Source organism: Poecilia reticulata, linkage group LG5, assembly GCF_000633615.1.
Source record: "Poecilia reticulata strain Guanapo linkage group LG5, Guppy_female_1.0+MT, whole genome shotgun sequence".
In the NCBI taxonomy this organism is placed as follows: Eukaryota; Metazoa; Chordata; class Actinopteri; order Cyprinodontiformes; family Poeciliidae; genus Poecilia; species Poecilia reticulata.
The window spans coordinates 8,981,290-9,001,241 of record NC_024335.1 but is presented as its reverse complement, the minus strand read 5'-3'; the positions used below and the strand labels follow the sequence as shown (position 1 = coordinate 9,001,241).

The following is a 19,952-nucleotide window of genomic DNA, read 5'->3' as shown; positions in this document are numbered from 1 at the left end:
GCGGCAAGCATGACGCAGCGATTGGGTGGAGCAGGTGAGGCAGGAGTTTTCCAGCCTGAATTTCCGCCTAGGCTTCATTATAGTCAACTCCAATGAATGAAAATTTGTTTGTTGCTTGTCACATGGAAACTAATTTAAAAGCCTTACATATGTACAGTTCCTTTCTTTCAGACACATAGACAGATGCACACTTTAGTTCGAAGTGCTAAATATTACTCAGCCACTCACCACAGCTCCCCTGTAGGCTTGACCTTTCAACAAAACTAGATAAGAGCGCTATTAAGTTGGGGAGCAGCCACTGATAGCTAATTGACAAGAGGAATGTCTGATTTGAGTCCACATTAATGAATGTTCTGATTTGAACCTCTTCAAACATAATGCACTGACCTCCCTTACATCTCAATAATGTGAAGGTGAAGTGAGCCTGTGGCTCCCAACACGGTAATGTATTGGTTGTTCTTTAGCGTAGAAATTGAAATGGTATATGAATACCACAACGTGTTTTTAATTATATATTTCCGATAATTACAGAGTCAGTAAGCGATACATTCCATTAATTGAGAGAGATTGGAATAAATAAGGGTTCACTTCATCCTGCTCTTTTTCAAACAGAAAAGTAGCAATAAGATTATTGTTTTGTTCTCAGTTAAGAATGCACATGTTTACTCTTATTCTACAGGTTACTTGTTTTTCAACTAATTTGAAATAAAAATAAATAAATAAATACATGGATTAATAAATAAGGGTCGACTCAAAGTATAATTCATCTGACTGGCAGTGAAGATGAAGGGAAGAGATCAGAAAATACACAAATGTTGATATTTTTCCAATTCATGAACACAAATATCTCATATTTGTTTTCTGTRATAACTGTGAACAATGTTTATTGACAAGCAAAATAAGAGCAAGGTAGTGCACTCCTCTATAGTACGGTTAWGTCTAGCCAGGTTAAATTATTGTACAATATATCACCCTCAGCAGTGAGCAATGTTCTGTACAGATCTCCAATGTATTCCCTCCTGCTGCTGGTGAAGGCCAGGGGGCTGAGACTGATGGAGGAGGTCCAGTACGGGCGGCTCTAGGCAGGGGCCAGTGTCCCTGTAACAACTGGTGATGGCCCCTGAACTGAAGATGTAACACTAAATCAATTTTCTATGAATATGTGTTCCAGCAGAGAAATTGTAAATAACTGGTCCCTYGGACAAATTGAATTTAGCAGAGTTTTTGGCAACGAATTAAGTAGTTGCACTTTGAGCTTCAGTTCAGTTGTGATCGCAGTTTTCATCTGCTAGCTCAGGAGTTGCAGACTCCTGACCTCACTTAACATGTTAAACAATGTAATATTGCCTCTTTTATTTATGTATCTGTTTGCTTGCCTTTTTTTGTTTGTTTTTTTTACTTTATTTTCCCAGTAGAGCACTTTCAGATGCTGAGAAAAACATGAAGCATGAGTCACTCATCTGGAGTGCTCTGTATTTTCTGTTGTGACCGTATACTTACCTGGTGAATGCTCACAACTTCAAAATGTTAACAGGTCACTAACAAATTACTRGGTTTTTGTAAGCTGTTTTTATTCACACATGAGCAAACATTCCCCTCACATGTCATCTGTATTTTGTCTGCGTCACGATTTAAASAAACAGACTGAGGACAGAAAAGAGGGTCGGGGGGGCATCTAACTCTGTCCGTCTTTTTTTCTGTCCTCCTTTACTGCAGCTCTCCTGGCTTCTCCATCCTCTCTAAGTCCCGTTTGTCTTCAGTCTTTTATAACAACTCTCTGCTTCAGGCACCTTTTACAATTACATATTCGTCTAGAAATTTTACTTCACAAAAAGCTCTTTTCACATAGTAATTGTTGTCTTTCAGAAAACTTCAAATTGAGCTTAATGACAGTGATTGTCTGCTAACTGTGACAGTGTGTGGCTTAGTGCACAGCATATTATTCTTTCTTCATATTTAGTAACCTGCTGAGGACCTAACTGCCCATGAAAACAAACCCTGATATTTGGTCCTAATTTACCAATAAGTAAAAAAGAGCTTGCAGAAAGGCTTCTTCTTTTATTCATGCATAAATCAGTCGTGCAGCRCTCACCATCAGAGTGATGGTGAGTGTCGAAGCAGTAAATGGATTGAGGTCACGCTCCTAATGGGACAGCAAAGTCAAGTGRAGCTACACTGCAACCTGGCAGGTTGTTGAGCAGGAGAAAAAAAACATAATAATAATAAAAAGACAGCAGACGTGAGGGCAAACCAAGAAGACTACAGGATAAGGAAAGGAAGAGGAAGGAAGTTGACAAGAGGGAAAAACAGGACGCAGAGAGGACAAAGAAATCACACAAAGTATGACGGAGACCCATAAGAGTGGCTTAAGAGAAAAGGAAATGGTGTAGTTCTAAGGAAGAGGTCAGCATTTCCAAAGTCAGCAGTCAAGATGCCCGACTTCAGGTCTGCGATTGGTGATAATGTAGCTGAAAGTTCAGACTTTTTCTGTTCAGTCAACCAAATCAAGCATAATCACCTAAATCGATCTCCAGAATCTTACCTTTAACAGACCGTATACTGATTTATGTAAAATAACCTTTTCAGCCATGAATGTCTTCGTGATCAATCATGTGGCATTTATACTCAGAGCAACTTGTGGAAAGCATATATTTAAATAATGCTCATACGGGTGTCTGGTGAGAGAGGCTGCCTCTTTATTTGATTAGAGGTCAGATGAAATGATGATGAATTGTGATCAATAAACAACATCAATTAAATGAGATCTAGTTAAACAAAAAAGAACCCAGAGCAGCTTATGTAGATAAGTGACAAATCTACAGAAAGTAATTAAAAATTAATTGTTGCCAGAATAAATAGAATCTAATTTGATAAGCAATATTACATACAACGTATAATAAACTAACCTGCGTTATTAAAGCTGGATGTACAGACTTTCATTAAGATCAGTAAGACACAAYGATTATTTACTGTGATAAACCACAGCTTTATTTTGAGTATTATCTTTCTGTGGTTGAAATACTTACATGGATAAATAAAAGTAGCATTTTCCTTGAAGTATTTCTTTTGTCAGTTTCCAAAGTGTTTAAAAAAGTGTTTATAGGGCTGACTAACATTCTAGATTAGGAATCATTTTTACCTTAGCTAAAATGTTATACTTATGTAAGATATTTTTTTAATTTTGTTTTGTTTTCCCAATTTTACAAACCATTTCATGTTTATTTAGTCTTTGGGGAATTTAAAGACTCTTGCTCATTGAGATTTTGAGAAAATATGGCTGTTGGGTTTATAAAAAATAGATGTTCATTTCTCAGTTGGAAAATAAATCATGCATAGTGGACAGTGGATTACATTGATGCTTCTGTAATACCCATTCAGGGACTTTACATGATACATTCATGCCTCAATGCTTCAGCCTGCCTTTGAACTTTCTTCAGATGTTTATTAGGAAGGTTTTTCTTCTGAGATCACTGGTTCAGTGGGCGCTCAGAAAAACATCAGTACAATCAAATCCAGACATCTCACACTTACCCATCAGAGTAAATTTTTATTTCATAATATTTCTCTTTTTTGTTTCAGGCGATGCTTTTGATCAAGAAAAGAAAACAGTCTGCAAAAAACACAGTTTTCACTTTCAACATCATATGCTTTTAGCTACATGAACAAAGAAAGAATGATTCATCTTGCGTTATTTTCACATGTCACGCACACAGAAACACACTACCAGTATTATTACATCTCAGGTCGCAGCTTTCCACACATCTTCACAGAATCCAGAGTTTGACTGGCAACTTTTGAAGCATCCAAACTTATTTCATTACTTTTGATTCACGTCTTGGAAGAAGAAATTGCTCCGTCTGTCTCCCACTTTTGAAATACGTTTATAGTGGAACGAGGGGGCAAGCAGGACAAGGTTAAAGAAATCACTCAACTCATGCGTCCACGAGCTGGGGAGGAAGTCACACTAATACCCTCTTCATTTTAAAAAAATGGCCCGAGCTATTCCTCTCTCATTTCCTGTCGGTCTCCTTTGCTTTGTTCTGTTATCACATCAGCACTTTAAAACAGGTTTATCTTCTGGCCTCAGAACCAGGAAGGTCTATGCAAAAAGTGAAACACAATGCAGATTTGTCTCCCCTTAAGAATTAAAGTAATATGTTTGAATGTGGAGAAAAATAAAATCAATTTGTGATGTCCTCATCGGCAGATGGAGTGGGATAATTAAATATTTTAAGCACCACACCAAGTGTGTAGAAGTGTCTTTTTCTTGTGATTTCCTCCTTAAGATAAATAGTCTGCTAGCATCTGAAAAACAGATAACCTAGAGTAGTTGTGAATCAAACAAGATTCATTTTTTTATTCCCTAAAGCTTTGCGGTTTCTTGACAAAATGAATCAAATCAAGTCCAAGTTCCAATCTCCACTCTGACTTGCTACCTGATTCAGGACAGATGGAGCTCCAGCTTTCCTAATGTCAAACTGAGTGGAACCGGGGTTTTGATGAGGACTTTTCAGCAGCACTTAGTTTGCAAATTTTCAAAAATTGCATGACTTGATCATAAATTGCTGCAAAATGTGTGTCACGGCTAATCACCAACAGAAGCTTTTCAAGCTTTGGTGCATATACATACTCAACAACAAATTATGTAATGCTCTTCTGGTTGTGGATTTCAGAAACTGTTTCTGTTTTGCATCAATTCATCTAACAATGAATGTTCCTACTCTAAATGCTTTTGTGTGGTTTTTGTTTTCTCTCTCTCATTTTTACACTCGAATTACATTGATTGATGAATCTTTTATAGGATTTTAAATGTATTATATCATTTCTAAGTGGTACTTATGTGCTATCATAGTCCATCTGCATATGTGGCCACAGAAAGCTCGTCCAAGCGTGGATTAACTAGCCTAACTATGCCARTACTGTTGATCAAACTTAATTGAAGACAGGCCCCACTAATTTTTAAAACATGTTCATCTGTTACATTTTCCCAGGCAAATATCTCAAAGTTTTATCATCTTGTGATTAATAATCACATTTAGTTTCTTGCAGTGGAGAAATGTCTCTTCATTTTSAGAAAACCACTTGAAGTTGTTCTTGGCTGATGTATGTATCACTGAAACAAACAATATAAAGTCTAAYCAGTTTAAAACGTTGATCCACTGTTTCCTGGTAATAATCCTGGTTCAMATTTTCATGAAAACAATCCACATGTAGATGATGCAGATTAAGACTTGACATTGAATTGGCACATAATATATTGCCATCAAAACACAATATTATCAATAAAATAAGACAATAATAGCAGAAAGTAAGAAYCGATCGTCTAAGTCTATGGAACAAGAGATATTTTCTTTCCTGTCTGTCTCCTTTGCTTTGTTCTGTTGTCACATCGGCACTTTGAAACACGTTTATCTTTTGGTAAATCCATAGATACGACAGACTCAAAATGACAGACTTTTAATGTTAGGATTTCTTCAAACATTTTCAATACGAAGACAGAAACAAAAGCAGTAAAATACACTGACAGTGCCTTGAAAATGTATTTCTTCCCATGAAATTGTTGTTAGAAGTTGTTAGTTGTTAGAAGTTGCAGAAYATTAATTTTATGAAAATACAATATRTTGCTTTGGGAACACGAACGCTWCTTTTTCAGCGTCAAGCAATGCTTTCAATTTAAGTATGTGTTTTTATARGCTGACCTCAGTCACTGAAGTTTTCCGTTTCAGACGTTTAAGACAATTTTCAGTGGCAACACTTTGCTATAACTTAGTGAAATCCCAGAATACATCCCACTCAAAAATTATTTAGAGTTTGCCGTGTGAGGGAACTTTCTTTTTCTCTCTTTGCTTGCACAAAGACATTCTCTAAAACTCATTTTGGRTAAGCCAGGCCTCAGGACCCAACATCACTCCTACTCTTGTGGTTTTAATGGAAGTTAATCCCTGCTGCAAGGTCTCTGCGTCTGTAGAAAAGTGAAAAGTAGCAAAAGGATGCTGTTACAGCAACATATAAATGTCCATGGACTCAAAATGAAATGTTCAGCAATCCCATATGGATGAATTATGTTTGATACCACATACTTTTTGAAGGATGTTAGTGAGCATTCCCCTCCAGACACAACACGCTGCAGAGACAGCTTTCATCACATTGAAAGAAGAAAAACCCCAAAGAAAAGCAAGCAGCACTTCTTGGACAGCTGTGAAAATTACTATGCAGTTTTGGTGAATAGCTGGCAGACTCTTTTCATTAAATAAAGCCTTAGTCTTCTTCCGCGACCTCCCGCCTACCTTGTCTGACAATCTGACCTCCTTCTCTTCCCACTTCCAGAAAGCCAGGTTGGCCAGGATAAGAATAGCCAAGTCTGGCAGCGCCAACGCCTTCCTCCAGAGCAAGCACAACGGACTCCTCAACGAGCTGCTGGAGCTGACGGTGAGATAACCCTCCGATGCGCTTTGACACAGAAACAGAAAGAAAGAAAGAAAAGGCATTTTCAGATGTTTTCATTAAAACTGATGTGCTGTGCCAGCAGATTGTATTTCCATTTTATACATTAATATTATTGTTCCTGGTTAAACAACCCTCTGCTAATTATTTCAGTCCATTGCAACTCAATCGCTTGGAGGCAACAGCTTCACATATGAACTACAAACACATACACAAGCAAAACACCAACAATTATTGCCACAATTAACCAAAGAGTAATTTAAAAGTAATTTAGAGGCTATAAAAGAGCAGCAGAATCAGAAGTCATTAAATTCTTGTCGTCAAACTGGGCTTGGTTGATAGTAAGGGAGTTATGTGTATAATCCTCTGCGGTCTGTGTTATCGGCATAATCACACTGAGTGCCTTTCCTTGTTGTCTTTCAGAGAGTTGATTTAATTCCCGTGTGGAACTATGAGAATAGGATTTGTTTTGTATTGCTTGTTGAGGAGCTCTTGATGATAATTAAATGATTAGCACAATAAAAGGTTATAGAAAATGTGAAAATAAATCTGTGACTGAACAGGGTGATACTGGAAAGAGCGGAGCTTTTGTTTCGACCTTGTTCTTTCCCGAAACATGAGCACTCTGCTTTTACASACTTGRGTAAAAAAATAAAAATAAAAATTCTTTGGTGTTAACTATGTTCAAAAGAGCTATTAGCTTGTCAGTCATAATTTACAGTGTTGTTTCCAAAATGTTCACCATGATTACAGTCTGCTCTGAGAAAGAATGAACCAACAACCAGAAGGAAAGAAAAAATTGCTTTTTCCTGTGAGCCAGAAGGATGAAGGAACACTGTAGCTTGAAGATAGTACACAGTTTTAATATTTGATTATTTTGTTGATGGTAAAGCTAACAAGAAAAACTTCCACCATGAATTTCCAATCAGGATGCTGTGTAAAATATTTGGAGCTAAGAGCGGGTGTCTGGTTTGGCTATGTTTTATTTTATTTTAACAAATTAAATCTGTAAACTGTAGCWTGCATTTGTATTCAACTCCTTATGATGATAAYCCTGAATAAAATTCATTAATATCRACTACTAAAGTTAAGTAAACTTTAGAAAGCATGCAGAATGCTTCGTGTAGRAGGATCTAAAAGTTGCAGGACATTGACTCTCAAGGTCTGGATTTGAATACCCCTGCTGTATTAGTTTGTCTTATAAAATCACTTTTAAAAACACTGAAGTTAAACATCAAAATATAACAAATTTTGGCTGGCTTAAGAGTACTTTCACATTATAGCTACTTATGGGTTCAGTTTTCAATCAATTTCTACTGCAGATCAAAGCAGAATAAAATAAGTGGTCAGAATAGTTAAATGATGTTTGTTTATTTTGGTCACTTTTAACATTTCCATACACAAGTACAAAAAGAAAATGATGTGATGCTGAAAAAAACTAAAAGAAAAACACAAAAAATGCAACAAAAAATAAGGAAAAAAAAAGAAACAAGATAAAAGTCAAAACAGCTGAATCTTTCCTGCACAGTTTTAGAAAATGCAAAGGAATTTCTGCAGTTTGTAGACAAACTGATACAATAAAATATAGAATCACAATCAAACCTTAATGTATATGTTTTGCAATTTATTTTATACATTTTTAATATAAGGAAGGAAAAGCAAAGTTTTAACTTCTCACTAYATTTATTCCACACATGAATCCCTCTGACTCAAGTTTTGTCATATTTGTCCTGATCTTTAGTTTTTAAACAAACCCTTCTCTCTTAGTGTGTTTCTTTAAATTCAAATCACTTCTGTATACACTTTTGAAGGAGTTTAATGGCAGGAAGGAAGTTCTCAAAGTTTTTTTAAGCTGTCAAACTATTTCCTCCATATGCTTCGGTATCCACCTGCTCATATCAGGCAACCTGTTTGTTTTTGGTACAGCAGATGTTCATCCCTGCTCCTTTCCACTTTTACGCTTAGCTTAAAAAAAAAAACTCACAACCACCATGGAAAAAAAAAATGTGTTTGGTAATGCATGAGCAAATTGCCCATATCCTTCCCATCCAGTGCATCACTCCTGCTTTCAGTGACATACTCTGTGATTTGCAGATGGCTACCAAAATCCATTTGGATCTAATCGAGTCCAGTGTGAAAGCTCCTGGGTGTCTGGAAGTGGTTGGAATTATCATATAAATGCCATCTGTGAGTGCTGAGCAAACCAGCCCGTCCCTCTGTGTGGGTCTGTGATGTGGCTGCCAGCGTCCTGGTGCATCAAATTACAGTGGTGTCGCCGCTGACAGTCAGTCAGTGGCGCTTCATGGGTCTGGGGTAAAAGTGAGGGTGGAATATATGACAAAATGACTGGTTCTCTCACAGCTTATAGTTAGATTAGAAGTTCACTGCAGGTCTGTTTGCATTCGGGTAATTTCACACTTTGACAGCCGTTTATTGGTTACACAAATCAGGAGCTCATTTTCACAGAGGGGGATTTATCGATTATGCTGTCAGGCTGGATGATGACCTCTCTAGGAGGCCATTACAGCTTTATCCATTTGAATGCTGATACCATAATATTTGCTTTTCATATCGGAGTGACACAGTTGCCGTTGTGTTCACATTTCGAGCCTGGCTGCTGATGGATCAAATGCTACAAGCATGTTTGTTTCTGAGCGAGTTCGAATGGCATCGTGATGGATGCTTTTTTTTGTTGTCGTTTTGGAAGCAGGCAGATCATTGTGATGTTTCAGGGAAGCAGAGAGGAGTAGTGATTAGATATTTTAAGAGATGCAATCTTTTCGCTGATCTAATGTTAACCAAACATGTTCCCTGTTTGTCTCAATTAGAGATGAAAGCCGAAACTCCTTTTTGGTGAAACTCCTTTGGTTATTCATCTCTTTACTTTACTCATTCTTAAAGTTACCACTGAACTATAACAGGTGTGGCCCATTTAAAAAATGTAAAATGTGTCATTTTGGCCAGTTTAAGGCAGCTATCCTATTTCAGGCAACTGATGACCAGAGTCAAAAGTTTGTTGAACCAATTTTTTCTGCAATCTTGTCATCATTTTCATCTCTACCAGTTGTGTATATGTAGAATTAAATTCATAAATTTTCGTAATGATGTAAAGAATAAAAAAAAGATGGCCAATTTTACAAAATATTTACTCAAATTTAATTAGATATTTTTTATTTGTTTGTTTGTCTCCTGCAGCAAACTACAGATGATGGTTCAATGGTCAGATGCCTTGTTGTTAAAGAGCCAAATTAGTTAACAGGATTGAGAATAACTTGGTTTTGACAGAATAGTCCTCTGTATACAGACACGCACGCACACACACCCCCCCCCACACACACACACACACACACACACACGCACACGTTCAAACACACAAATACAGGAAGATGAAAAGCTTCATTATTCGCTGTCAGCAGGTTGTAAACAGTTATTGAAAGTACCATGAATGACATTTCGTCTGTGAAGCTAGTTTTGTGTTTGCTTTTTTGGATTCTTCTTTTTCAGAAAGAAAATTATTTTCCCTGCAGCCATCATTTGGGACTTTATTTGAAGTTATTTATTTTTTTTAGTCCTCTTCAACAAGAACAAGAATGATTTGACTTTCAAACAGACAGTTGACAGAGAGGACGATCACCGCTTGGTTAACTTGACTGCCAARCTGAACAGATCATAAAAATAAAATAAAYCTTTACTTCATCAGCATTCAACAGTGGGACTTCTGAGCAGATGGGGCACTCAGTCCACCACAAATAGTTTCCATTCTAGTTAAATAAAATGAAAAGAGTTTTGAAAAAGTTGACCAGTAAACAGAGTGAAAATCCAAACASTTACCAGCAAAAGATATTATCCTTTTCTTGTGATCTGGATTATATTGCAGATGGAGCGTCTAGCCTTAAACCTTCGTGTTTAGAGGACAGCGCCACAAATCATCACTTGATCAGAAATTGTTTTGTTCTGCAGCCCACATCACTGTATTGTTCATGTTCCTGGAATGTGAATAAGAGTCCTTGGACTGCAAAGYCTCCTACCCAAATCCTCCTGAGTAACAATGCAAGCTGCAAGTAGATAATTAATTTATTTTCTCTTTTYGTTTTTTGCCAAATCTGATTACTTTGAGGCTAAGCTTTATTAGAGATGCGGACTCGAAAACAAGTGCTGTTTGGAGAAATTTCCATCAGCCGTTCCAACAGTTATTTTCCTCTCTTTTAGACATCAATAACTATTCAGCTGAATGCAACATCTAATAACACTCAGTGGGAACATCAATAATTTAGTGAGAAAGCTGGCAATAACACCTTTTTAGAATTAGTGCCTTTTGTTCAATAAAATAAAAGTGGAAATTGTTTTGATGGAGTTTTTTTTAAGTAACTGGACCACAGGAAGCACAGTGGTAAGTATTAAAAAAAAACTAAAAAAAGTAAGATTTATGGCCAAAGCATCAATTCCCATCAAGCAGAAAAGTAATTATGTACATCAGCTCATTATGAAAAAAAAAAAGTCAAACAAGTTAAAGGAATCAAAGAAAGCATAATTTTCCTTTCTACATATTTTGATTAAGCAATTATTAAAGCCTCTTCTTAGGAACATTATCCACACTGTGGCATGTTATTTGACTCATTTTGATAAATTAGCTGTCTGTGTGTCGTTACTCAGGGTTCAGAAGAAGACGAGCAGAAGCTGATAAAGTCCATCTCCCTGTTAGAGAGCCAACACCACCACCTGCTGCACTGTCTGGAGAAAACTACAGTGAGAACGCCTCTCTGTTTGACTTTAAACACTCACTCAAGTGTTTATTCACACCTTGTTCAGTAACAGGTTGTTAAATAATTAAGCTGGAAGTACATGTTTATTATTTTAAAATAAAGGCATACAGTTCAGCTGCGCTGCAGACTTTTCTCGCTGTGACAGGCGATGAAGAGTTTTTGTTCATGTAATGGTACCTTGTTGGAAGTGTTGACACTGACTGACGCTGGGAGCGTAGATCTAAAAAAAGATTTGAGGGAGTTTTGCTGCCGTTAGATACGTCTATCACTTTGACAGTACAGTTAACCCACTCACTGAATCTGAGTGTCGAAGTCAGTCAGAAGCAGAAAAGAAAGTGTTGGGAGAAATACTTCAAAATGTTTACATGTCAGTTTGACAGTGAACATGTGACACAGCGGGGCTGTCGRAGAAGAAAAGATAGGAACTTCTGCTGTGCAGCAAGAAATGTGTGGAATATGCATGTTATCAGCGGTTATTGAGGGAAAAGAATAGAAAACCAACACAGTTTTTTAATTCAGGATGTCTTTAGCTGCATAAGATGTTTGCCAACTTACATATTGTKTGAGCAGAAGTAGTCTGGAGTCCTCCCTCAATTAAATCTGGAGAGTAAATGACAGAAACGAACTGGAAGGGGCCAGTATCAATATATCATAGGTCTTTTATACTAAAAGACTAGTTGTTAGCACTGAAAGTAAGCTATCTTTATTACTTTCACAAACCACATTTTAAAACATTAAACAATGATGTAAAAAAATATTTTCCCCCATAGAAATTTCTTCTGTTTTTGCCATTTTAAAGCTTCACATCTTTAAGCACATTCTGATATCCAACAACTAACTGCCCATGTAAATAGAGAATGCAGTACTTAATTTACAATTTTACTTATTAACATAAATAGTTTTCCCAAACCAGGCTAGTGTGACTATAACAAAATGAATAGAACAAGATGATGGCCACATCACCACGGCCATCATCTTGTTAAATAATGAATTAGTTATCATTAATGGGATTAACCATAATTTTGTGATGTAAGCTTAATTTTCCATAACCTATAGACTTGTCATAATCGGAGGAATCATTACTTATGTTGTCTAGCAGAAAATCCTAAAAGAGAATATGAGGCCTTAGCCAGAAAGTTACGTTCTGGATAAAAGCCACAAGATGATTGTGGAGTAGCCTGTTCAAAGTCCAGATAAAAATCTCATGGAGATGTTTTGGCCTAARTTGAAATTAGTTGTTCATGCTCTAAGTGTAGCTGAATTAAACCAGTTCTGCAGCCATAATCCAGTGAGAAGATTGCAGGTGTGGTGACCAAGAGTGACACAAACAAAAACAGAAGAAATCTGTAATGGGGCAAACACTTTTTACGCTTTATGTCAAACAGCCAAAATAGTAAGCTAAAAAAAATATTTTTAAAGGAGAGTCATTCTAAAAGTTTCCATTTGAAAATAAACTGCATAAAACATTGTGCTCCGTTTTGTTTTTTTCTGGCACCATTGTGTCTTTTTCAGGCCCATGAGTTTGTGGATGAGCAGGTGTACGAGCAGAACTGTTTGGAAACAGCACTGCAGACCTATCCATCACACAGTCCCTCAATAGCCAGCCACGACAGTCCTGCGGTGACCTGCTGCGGCGCTAGTGGAAAGAAAAATACTCCACTGCCCAATGCCAACCTGCCCCTTGCGAACCCAGTCCCATCACACCGGGGCCCGCTGCAGGAGCTCAGCGCTCTTCACATACAGAGCGCTGACCCACTGTCACACACAAGCAGGTGAAATTGAGCAGAAAAAGCTTGAAAGTGTCAGCAGGGTTTTAGCTCTGAGGATGTTGAGTCAACTGTGTCACTTGTGGTAACTGGCCATGAAGACCTCACTTTCATAAATTTGAGGTTTATTTATTTTTTTATTCACTCCATTAAAAGTTTGTTTATGCAACAACAGTAATAGGTCATAATAAATTATTGGAAAGTTGCATAGGTAATGCATATTTCAAAGAGATGCTAAATTGAGAACATTAGTAAGAACATTTTTAATTATTTGAAAATCTGTAATTTATTAATACTGGAGTTGTGACAGAACTTATGTGTCAGTGTTAACATTTATTTTGTGCCTTTAATTCTATAGAATAAGTTTAGAGTGCCACTAATTTTATAAACAGGATTTATATTAAYCATAAATGCATATCTGGTTAGGTGAAAGAATGAATATTAGGTCTTTACTCCAAAAAGATAAGCGAAGGGTTGTAATTGCAAAACAATCCACTAGAGGACAMTGTTTAGCAGCTTATAATGCARCCTTACTGAATGTTGATTCTAAAGCATCTGGAAACAACAGCACCTTGAAAATAGAAAAATAGAAAATAGGATGTTCTCCTAATATGRGAGGTTTTACAAATATAGTATTTAACCTTTATGTTACCAGTATAAAACCTCATTGGAATTAAAAACTTMTTTTTCAACAAAAAAKAAATTKTACTTGAAGCAGCAATAAATACGACACAAAAAGTTCTACACATAAAAGAAATGACAGGCTATGAAAGACAGATAAATGTCTTTGAATCCACGTCAAGAACTTTTAAGTTTGGATGGAAAAACCACTTGATGATTTAAAATTCAACAAGCAGTTGAAAATTTTGCATGTATATTATATGACTAGTATCTATACAAAGTTTATGTGAGTTTTTAGATTTTTTTTGTTTATTTATCAAACACATGTCATTTAAAGTTCAACAAAAATTTTAAACTTTAACTTTCAAAATGAACTATTCAACAGCCACTCATTGTCTCTTTTTCTTTCTTCTCTAAAAGCCGCTCAAACCTCAATYTGAGAACTGACGAGAGCAAAAGGGTCAACTGCAAAAGCGGCCGCATCACCACGGCCATCATCAGCCTCCCTACGCCTCCCGCTTTGGTCCCTGACGCCGACGGCCTCCACGGSCCGCCGCAGAGAAGGCCGCCGCCGCTTCTGGGTCACACAGCGGCTCCCAGCATCCAGACCACAACAAGCTCTGCTGGTACCAACATCGTCAAAGTCTCAGCTTTGTGATTCCCAGCCAGGCTGATGTCACTCAGCAGGAGGCAGAGATAGAGAAGGCAGAGAAGGGACAGAGGAGGTAACACAACAGCTGTTGTTGAATGCACTGTGTCCCCTGCTCACAGGGTCGGCGATCAAAGAGCTGTGCTCCAGAACTGAGGAGAAATCACTCGTGGACTTTAGAAATTTGAACTGAGAATGTCGCACTTGTCATTTTGCGTATGTACTGTAGATACGGAGAGACTTGCTGCATTTCTAATAGTTTCTTAAATCAGATGTCTTACTGGTAAAAAAAAAAAAAAAAAAAAAAAGAACAAAAGATGTGCAGTTAGAGCCTCAGCACAGGCCGACACAAGCTAAGTTTAAAATGAAATCATCACAATGATATTTGTTGACTTTAAATATTAAAGACAGATAAAGATGTTGATTGTGTTTATTGTAATTTTATTGCTCTTGTTTGTGCTCTGTGTTGTGTTAAAGTACTTTTGGCCTCAAAGATGTATTAGAAGTTTTCTTTATTCTTTCAATTCACATTGCCCAAASCTGCTGACTGTCTTAGTTGCCTTGGACTGGACTCTAAATCCTTCAAACTCAAGGAAATGTCTAAGAAAGTGTTACACTAAACACTCATGGRAAAAAGTGTTCATCCTTTAACCAATTTCCTCAAATTTTTGTTATTTTAAGCAAATTTCACAAAGATAACATGAGTAAATGAAAAGCAATTGCCACCTTATTCTATTTACTGTTAGATTCAGCCTTGGCAGCAACAACTGCTATTAAGCTTTGAGTCTTTTACTTCAAATGAATTAACTTCAATCCGTTGTTCATTTAAGAAATATTTTTAATTCAACTACACTGGAGCACTGGGTTTAAGTTTGGATTTTGACTAGGCCACACAAAAGCTTTTATTTTGTTAGGGGTTTTTTTAACAATCCAGCTCCAGAGTGAGATTGAGCTTAAGGCTGCATAATTTCTGAAAGAAAACATTTTTTACATCCATTACGGCGAGTCAGTGAGGTCTTGAAGTGGCACAGAAAATACTGAAGGAATCCATGAAAGGGACAATACCTTTCCTCAACAGCATAACTCTTTTTGATGAAAGTTTTATACATTTTTTAAAAAGAGGATTGAGGTGGATATTGGGCACAAACATGTTAAAGTTTTATAATGCTGTGGTTGCAATTAGTCATTCGAATAAACACTGTAGTTCTAAAATAACTAATGATGTATGAAGTTTTGAAAGAGAAGCACATGTTTATGTGGTTTATACCCTTATATAAATATTTCAAATTCAGATTACARATCTATTAATATCATTCAACTTAAATCAAAGAAAGAAAAAAAATCATTTCTAAAACATTTAAAAGGAAATTCTGGACATTAAAAGGTTCATTATTACTTCTGTAAGATTTTTTTTTCAGTATCTTTTAACAAGCAAGTTTATGTCATAAACAGATAAGAACATCCAATAAAAACATTCAGACTTTTTTTTTTATTTCATTTTTGCAGTGGCACAAAGGATGCATTTTGTGACTTCAGCATTTCTTTTGTTACATGTTTCTCTAATGTGCTAAAATCTTGAGAAGCTCTTAAGTTTCAAGACTATCCACAGAGTAGCTGCTCATTTCTCTCTCTCATGCTGGATGTCTAATTCTGGTCAAAGTTATGACTACTAATGAAGTATTCTTGACTAATTAGTGCTTAGATTTTATTTCACTTGGATGGCTTTTTGCTGTCGAGCCATTTACATGCTGGGCTTTGTTCTCCATCATGCTTTAGAATGCAGAGATCAYCAAAATGTGCTTGGGCTGCACGAAGGATTAGACATGGAGGACATTTTAATAGCACTCTTTATTCATGATAGTACTTTCAGGAGGTTTGGAAGAAAGTCCACTTCCCTGGATGGCAAGCGCCCACACGAATGGATCGTCAAGATGCTTCCATGCCGGCACTATACAGTGATTGTGGTGGCTTTCATTGATTTTACAAGTTTCCCAAATAATTTKTAGCAGTAGTAGGTTTTACTGTGTGAAGATGCACTTRCCCCCACTTGCTGATGGTGTTTGATGAGCTCTGCGCCGGGTGCAGCACATTTTTGTAGCAAACCTCCAAAGAGGAGATGGTTCTGGTGCTTTAGGACACTCATGGATGTCCTGAAGTCTTCTTGATTACTGGTGYATTTCTCACACTACAGTTTCAGACAACATTTCTTTCAATTCTTCATATATGTAGCAATATTTTAAGGCAGAGGAATRAATGAACTGCTGTTTGGTGGAGGTAACAATTGGTAACACAGTAAGACAATAGTTTCAACTCAAGCACTCATTTCCCCCTCTTCTGTGGCAATCATGCTATTGATTAAACTGATCAGAGAATTACAGCTCTGTCGTAAGTTTACATGTGCTCACAAGATGACTCCTCATCACAAAAGCTGAACATTTGTGTCACTGCAAGAACTTTTTGCCATGCAAAACCATAACATAGATGTTTTTGTTGAAGCCCAATGTGTTATTTTCTGGTCTAGCTAAGGATTTTTTTTTTCCTTCTACAGCAGCTGAACAACTAAAAGATTGAATGTGAAACCTTACAACTGGGAAAGAGGAGATTCAAGTTAAAATTCACTCCTTGCCTGCACCTAACTTTCCTCTAATTKCAACTTGTTAATAAGAAATTCTCCAAGTGCAGCAGGTAAAAGATATCAATGCTGGTTATGCTGCAAAAACCCAAGAAATAAYCCTGGAGGAGGTAGAATTTGTTTTAACAATATCAAACATATAAAGAGACTTATTTATAATCTGAAGGACRACAGCATAGAAGTTTCATAACACAGGCAGAAAATGAGTGAAAATTCCTGGATTTTTCTATATCAACATGCTGCATAATGATGATCATTTGAGCTGTTGTTTAAGCTAATTTGTGAATATTTGCCAACTGTGATGCAGTTATTTGTTTCAAAAAGTGTGTTAATTCACCTTTAAGTTTGCTTGGTTTGCAGTAGAAAATGCTGCTTGAATTATTTAATGTATTGAATCAATCATGAAGTGAAGGTGTTTTTGCAGTGTTGGTGTATTTTATGTTACTTTTCTGTGTTCCGCCACATCATAGATAAAATTTGTGCCAAAACTGATCACTTTTCTATCTTCTGTACAAAACAAAACAAAAAAACAAAGCAAAGTTCTTCTGCCACTTTGAACAATATTAAAAGTCCTTTAAATATGTTTTTTTTTGACACTGTGAACATTTAAAATATTAAGTGTCAGTTGAGTCATGACATTTATAAACAATCACAACTGGAACAAAATCTTCATATTAAGGCTTTTTATAACATTTTGCATCACTTTCAACAGTTTAAGAGAAAAGTGCCGTCCTCATGTTAAAGTGACTAATAATATTCTTCCTTCTCTGATAGATTAACCTTTAAACGCATCATTTGGTCACTTTTTAAAAGTCTTGGCACTCCTGTTTGTGTTTTTCTTATAATTTTTCCTTTCAAACTTAACTTTTCTGTCCTTTTGGTGTGTATACAAGATTGTGTCTGTTTGTTTGTTTGTTTGTTATAACAGCTTTGAAGTGCCAGAGAAAAATTAAAATCTGTCACAGAAATCAAACCTCAATTTTCTTCGTCTGTCACATTCTTTCAGCAGTTCACAGAGCTTGATATGGTGGAACTATATTTTTCACTGTCATTTATGATTAAAGTAGATAATCCCAGCCAAATAAAAACTTAATTTGTGTTCTGACTTTGATGAATGCAATTAATAAATCCAGCTRATCTATTCTAGAAGAAATCCTGTTCAAATGTCTTTGTCATCATGTTCCTTTGTGTTTCGTTCAGATTCCTGTGTGCTGATTATTCACTTTCTCTCCCCTCTCCCTGTTTTGCTTTCCTCCTCAGCTGTTCCAAATCCCCCTGGCCAGCTCACCTGCATCCAAAWTGACTCACATTCACAATTYAAATACCATATTATGCATTTTCAGATAATTATTTGTTTGAAAATGAAGTAGGCAGAAATGTAAACTCATTTAAGCCCTCCTGAGAAAGTTTAAAAATGATCATAACTGTCTCAAATAAAGCTGGATGAGGACTTTATTTTATTTGAAAGATTTTTACACATCTTTACCAGAGGTGAAAATTAAGGATGATTAACACTCTCCGGAAACAKAGCAGATGAACTTACAAACAGAAGAAAAATGTAACTGCAGTAACTTGTACCTGGTTGATATGATGCACCAGGTCCGAGGCACGTTATGTTTCTGAAACTCTTTCATGTGTTGAACCAGGTGTGTTGACTACGYGCTCTCTCAACCACATGTGTGACTCCGATGATCTCTGTGCAGCCTGAACCCTGTTATTAGTGGCTGTCTGGCAGACATCATCGCACGCAGGAGGAGATGACTCAAACACAGAGTTAGGTCAGCTGAGAGGCAAACATGCACATGTCAAGCTGCTTTAAACAAATCCGTTTTATTGTCAAGGAGAAGCAGCTCAAGGATAGAGAAAACWTGGTCTTCTGTTTTAGTCATTTGCTGTATAATCTGTTATTATATACACAGAATGTTAAAAATAAGTTTGGCAACTGGAAGAAAACATGGAATGTAATTTGTTTTGATCTTKAAGTGTTTTATGTTGAATAGTCTAAATATATTTGTCATTTATTATTTGACTGTTCTGTCTCAACTTATATTAGAATTTATTCAAGATAAAATTATAAAACCATTTTTTTCTTCCAGCAAACATCTGTCCTTTGACATAATCATTGGAAAATACACTTCTATAAGGGCTATAAGAGGGACAGACACGTAAACAGCTTTAAAAAATGGATATAAAATTCAGTAAGTTTATGCTAAAAAAATTGAACAATTTGCTTATTGTGAGATCTGTAGTGAGTAAAATAAACCTTTAGATGGCAGCACAATAACAGCTTTGGTAGAAAGAGCCATTCATATTGTTGAGATTCATATTAACTGATTGGAATKAACAACTAGTGCCTGACTCTACAGAAATGAATCTGAAAACTTTGCAATTGCTATTTTCAAATTCAGAAGCATATATGACAATGTAATAATCAATCAGAAGGAATTCTGGGAATTAGTAATAAAAAGATTTTTAAAAAGTTACATACGTCTTATTCAAAAGATTACCAGACAAACTTTATTGTCTTTAAATTTAAATTATGTATTACATAAATAATCACAATTACAAACCCCATGTCTCTAAAAAAAGCCGGTCAGACCTCAAAGCTAAAAAGATCTCAACCTTTTCTCTGTAGTGTGGTTTTATCCCAGGTAAGATAAGTCAGTCATAACATCAAATTTTCAATGTTTTATGGGTAAAATGTACAATTTTGTTCTTCTTCTTCTTTCACGTAACAGTTGTTGAATTATGTGGTAATGGAATATAAACAAAAGGCCTGTCAGTTTGTCCTTTCTGTTGTGCATTTCTACCTGTGTTTTCACCTGTCAGACATTACGTCAWTTCAGTATTTGATACTCATGTTCAAAGTATGATCATACGTCATYCTGTTCATAGAGGATACGCTTTATTATGGCTTCTCTCTAAAATGTGTGAAGTGAAAAGAAATGRCATAACACAGAATATATTGATGAATCTCAAATTGAACTTCTCAAACTGGTCAGTTTTGTCAGCATGCAGTGATTTACTTTAGCTAAATGCATTACACTCAGAGCTGATACCAGTTGCATTAACAGTGA

At 36.2% G+C, this 19,952-nt stretch overlaps 1 protein-coding gene across 1 annotated transcript in view; it reads left to right on the top strand.

The window, feature by feature from the left end:
• The window catches only part of LOC103464376 (potassium voltage-gated channel subfamily D member 3-like), an 82,181-nt gene extending 67,308 nt beyond the window's left edge, over nt 1–14,873 (top strand). Inside the window, exons 4-7 of the mRNA XM_008408426.2 lie at nt 6,328–6,429; nt 11,098–11,190; nt 12,720–12,979; nt 14,015–14,873. Coding sequence (XP_008406648.1) covers nt 6,328–6,429; nt 11,098–11,190; nt 12,720–12,979; nt 14,015–14,252 — 693 coding nt within the window. The 3' untranslated portion in view covers nt 14,253–14,873. The remainder of the gene's footprint in view (nt 1–6,327; nt 6,430–11,097; nt 11,191–12,719; nt 12,980–14,014) is intronic.
• Nucleotides 14,874–19,952: the final 5,079 nt, after the last annotated feature.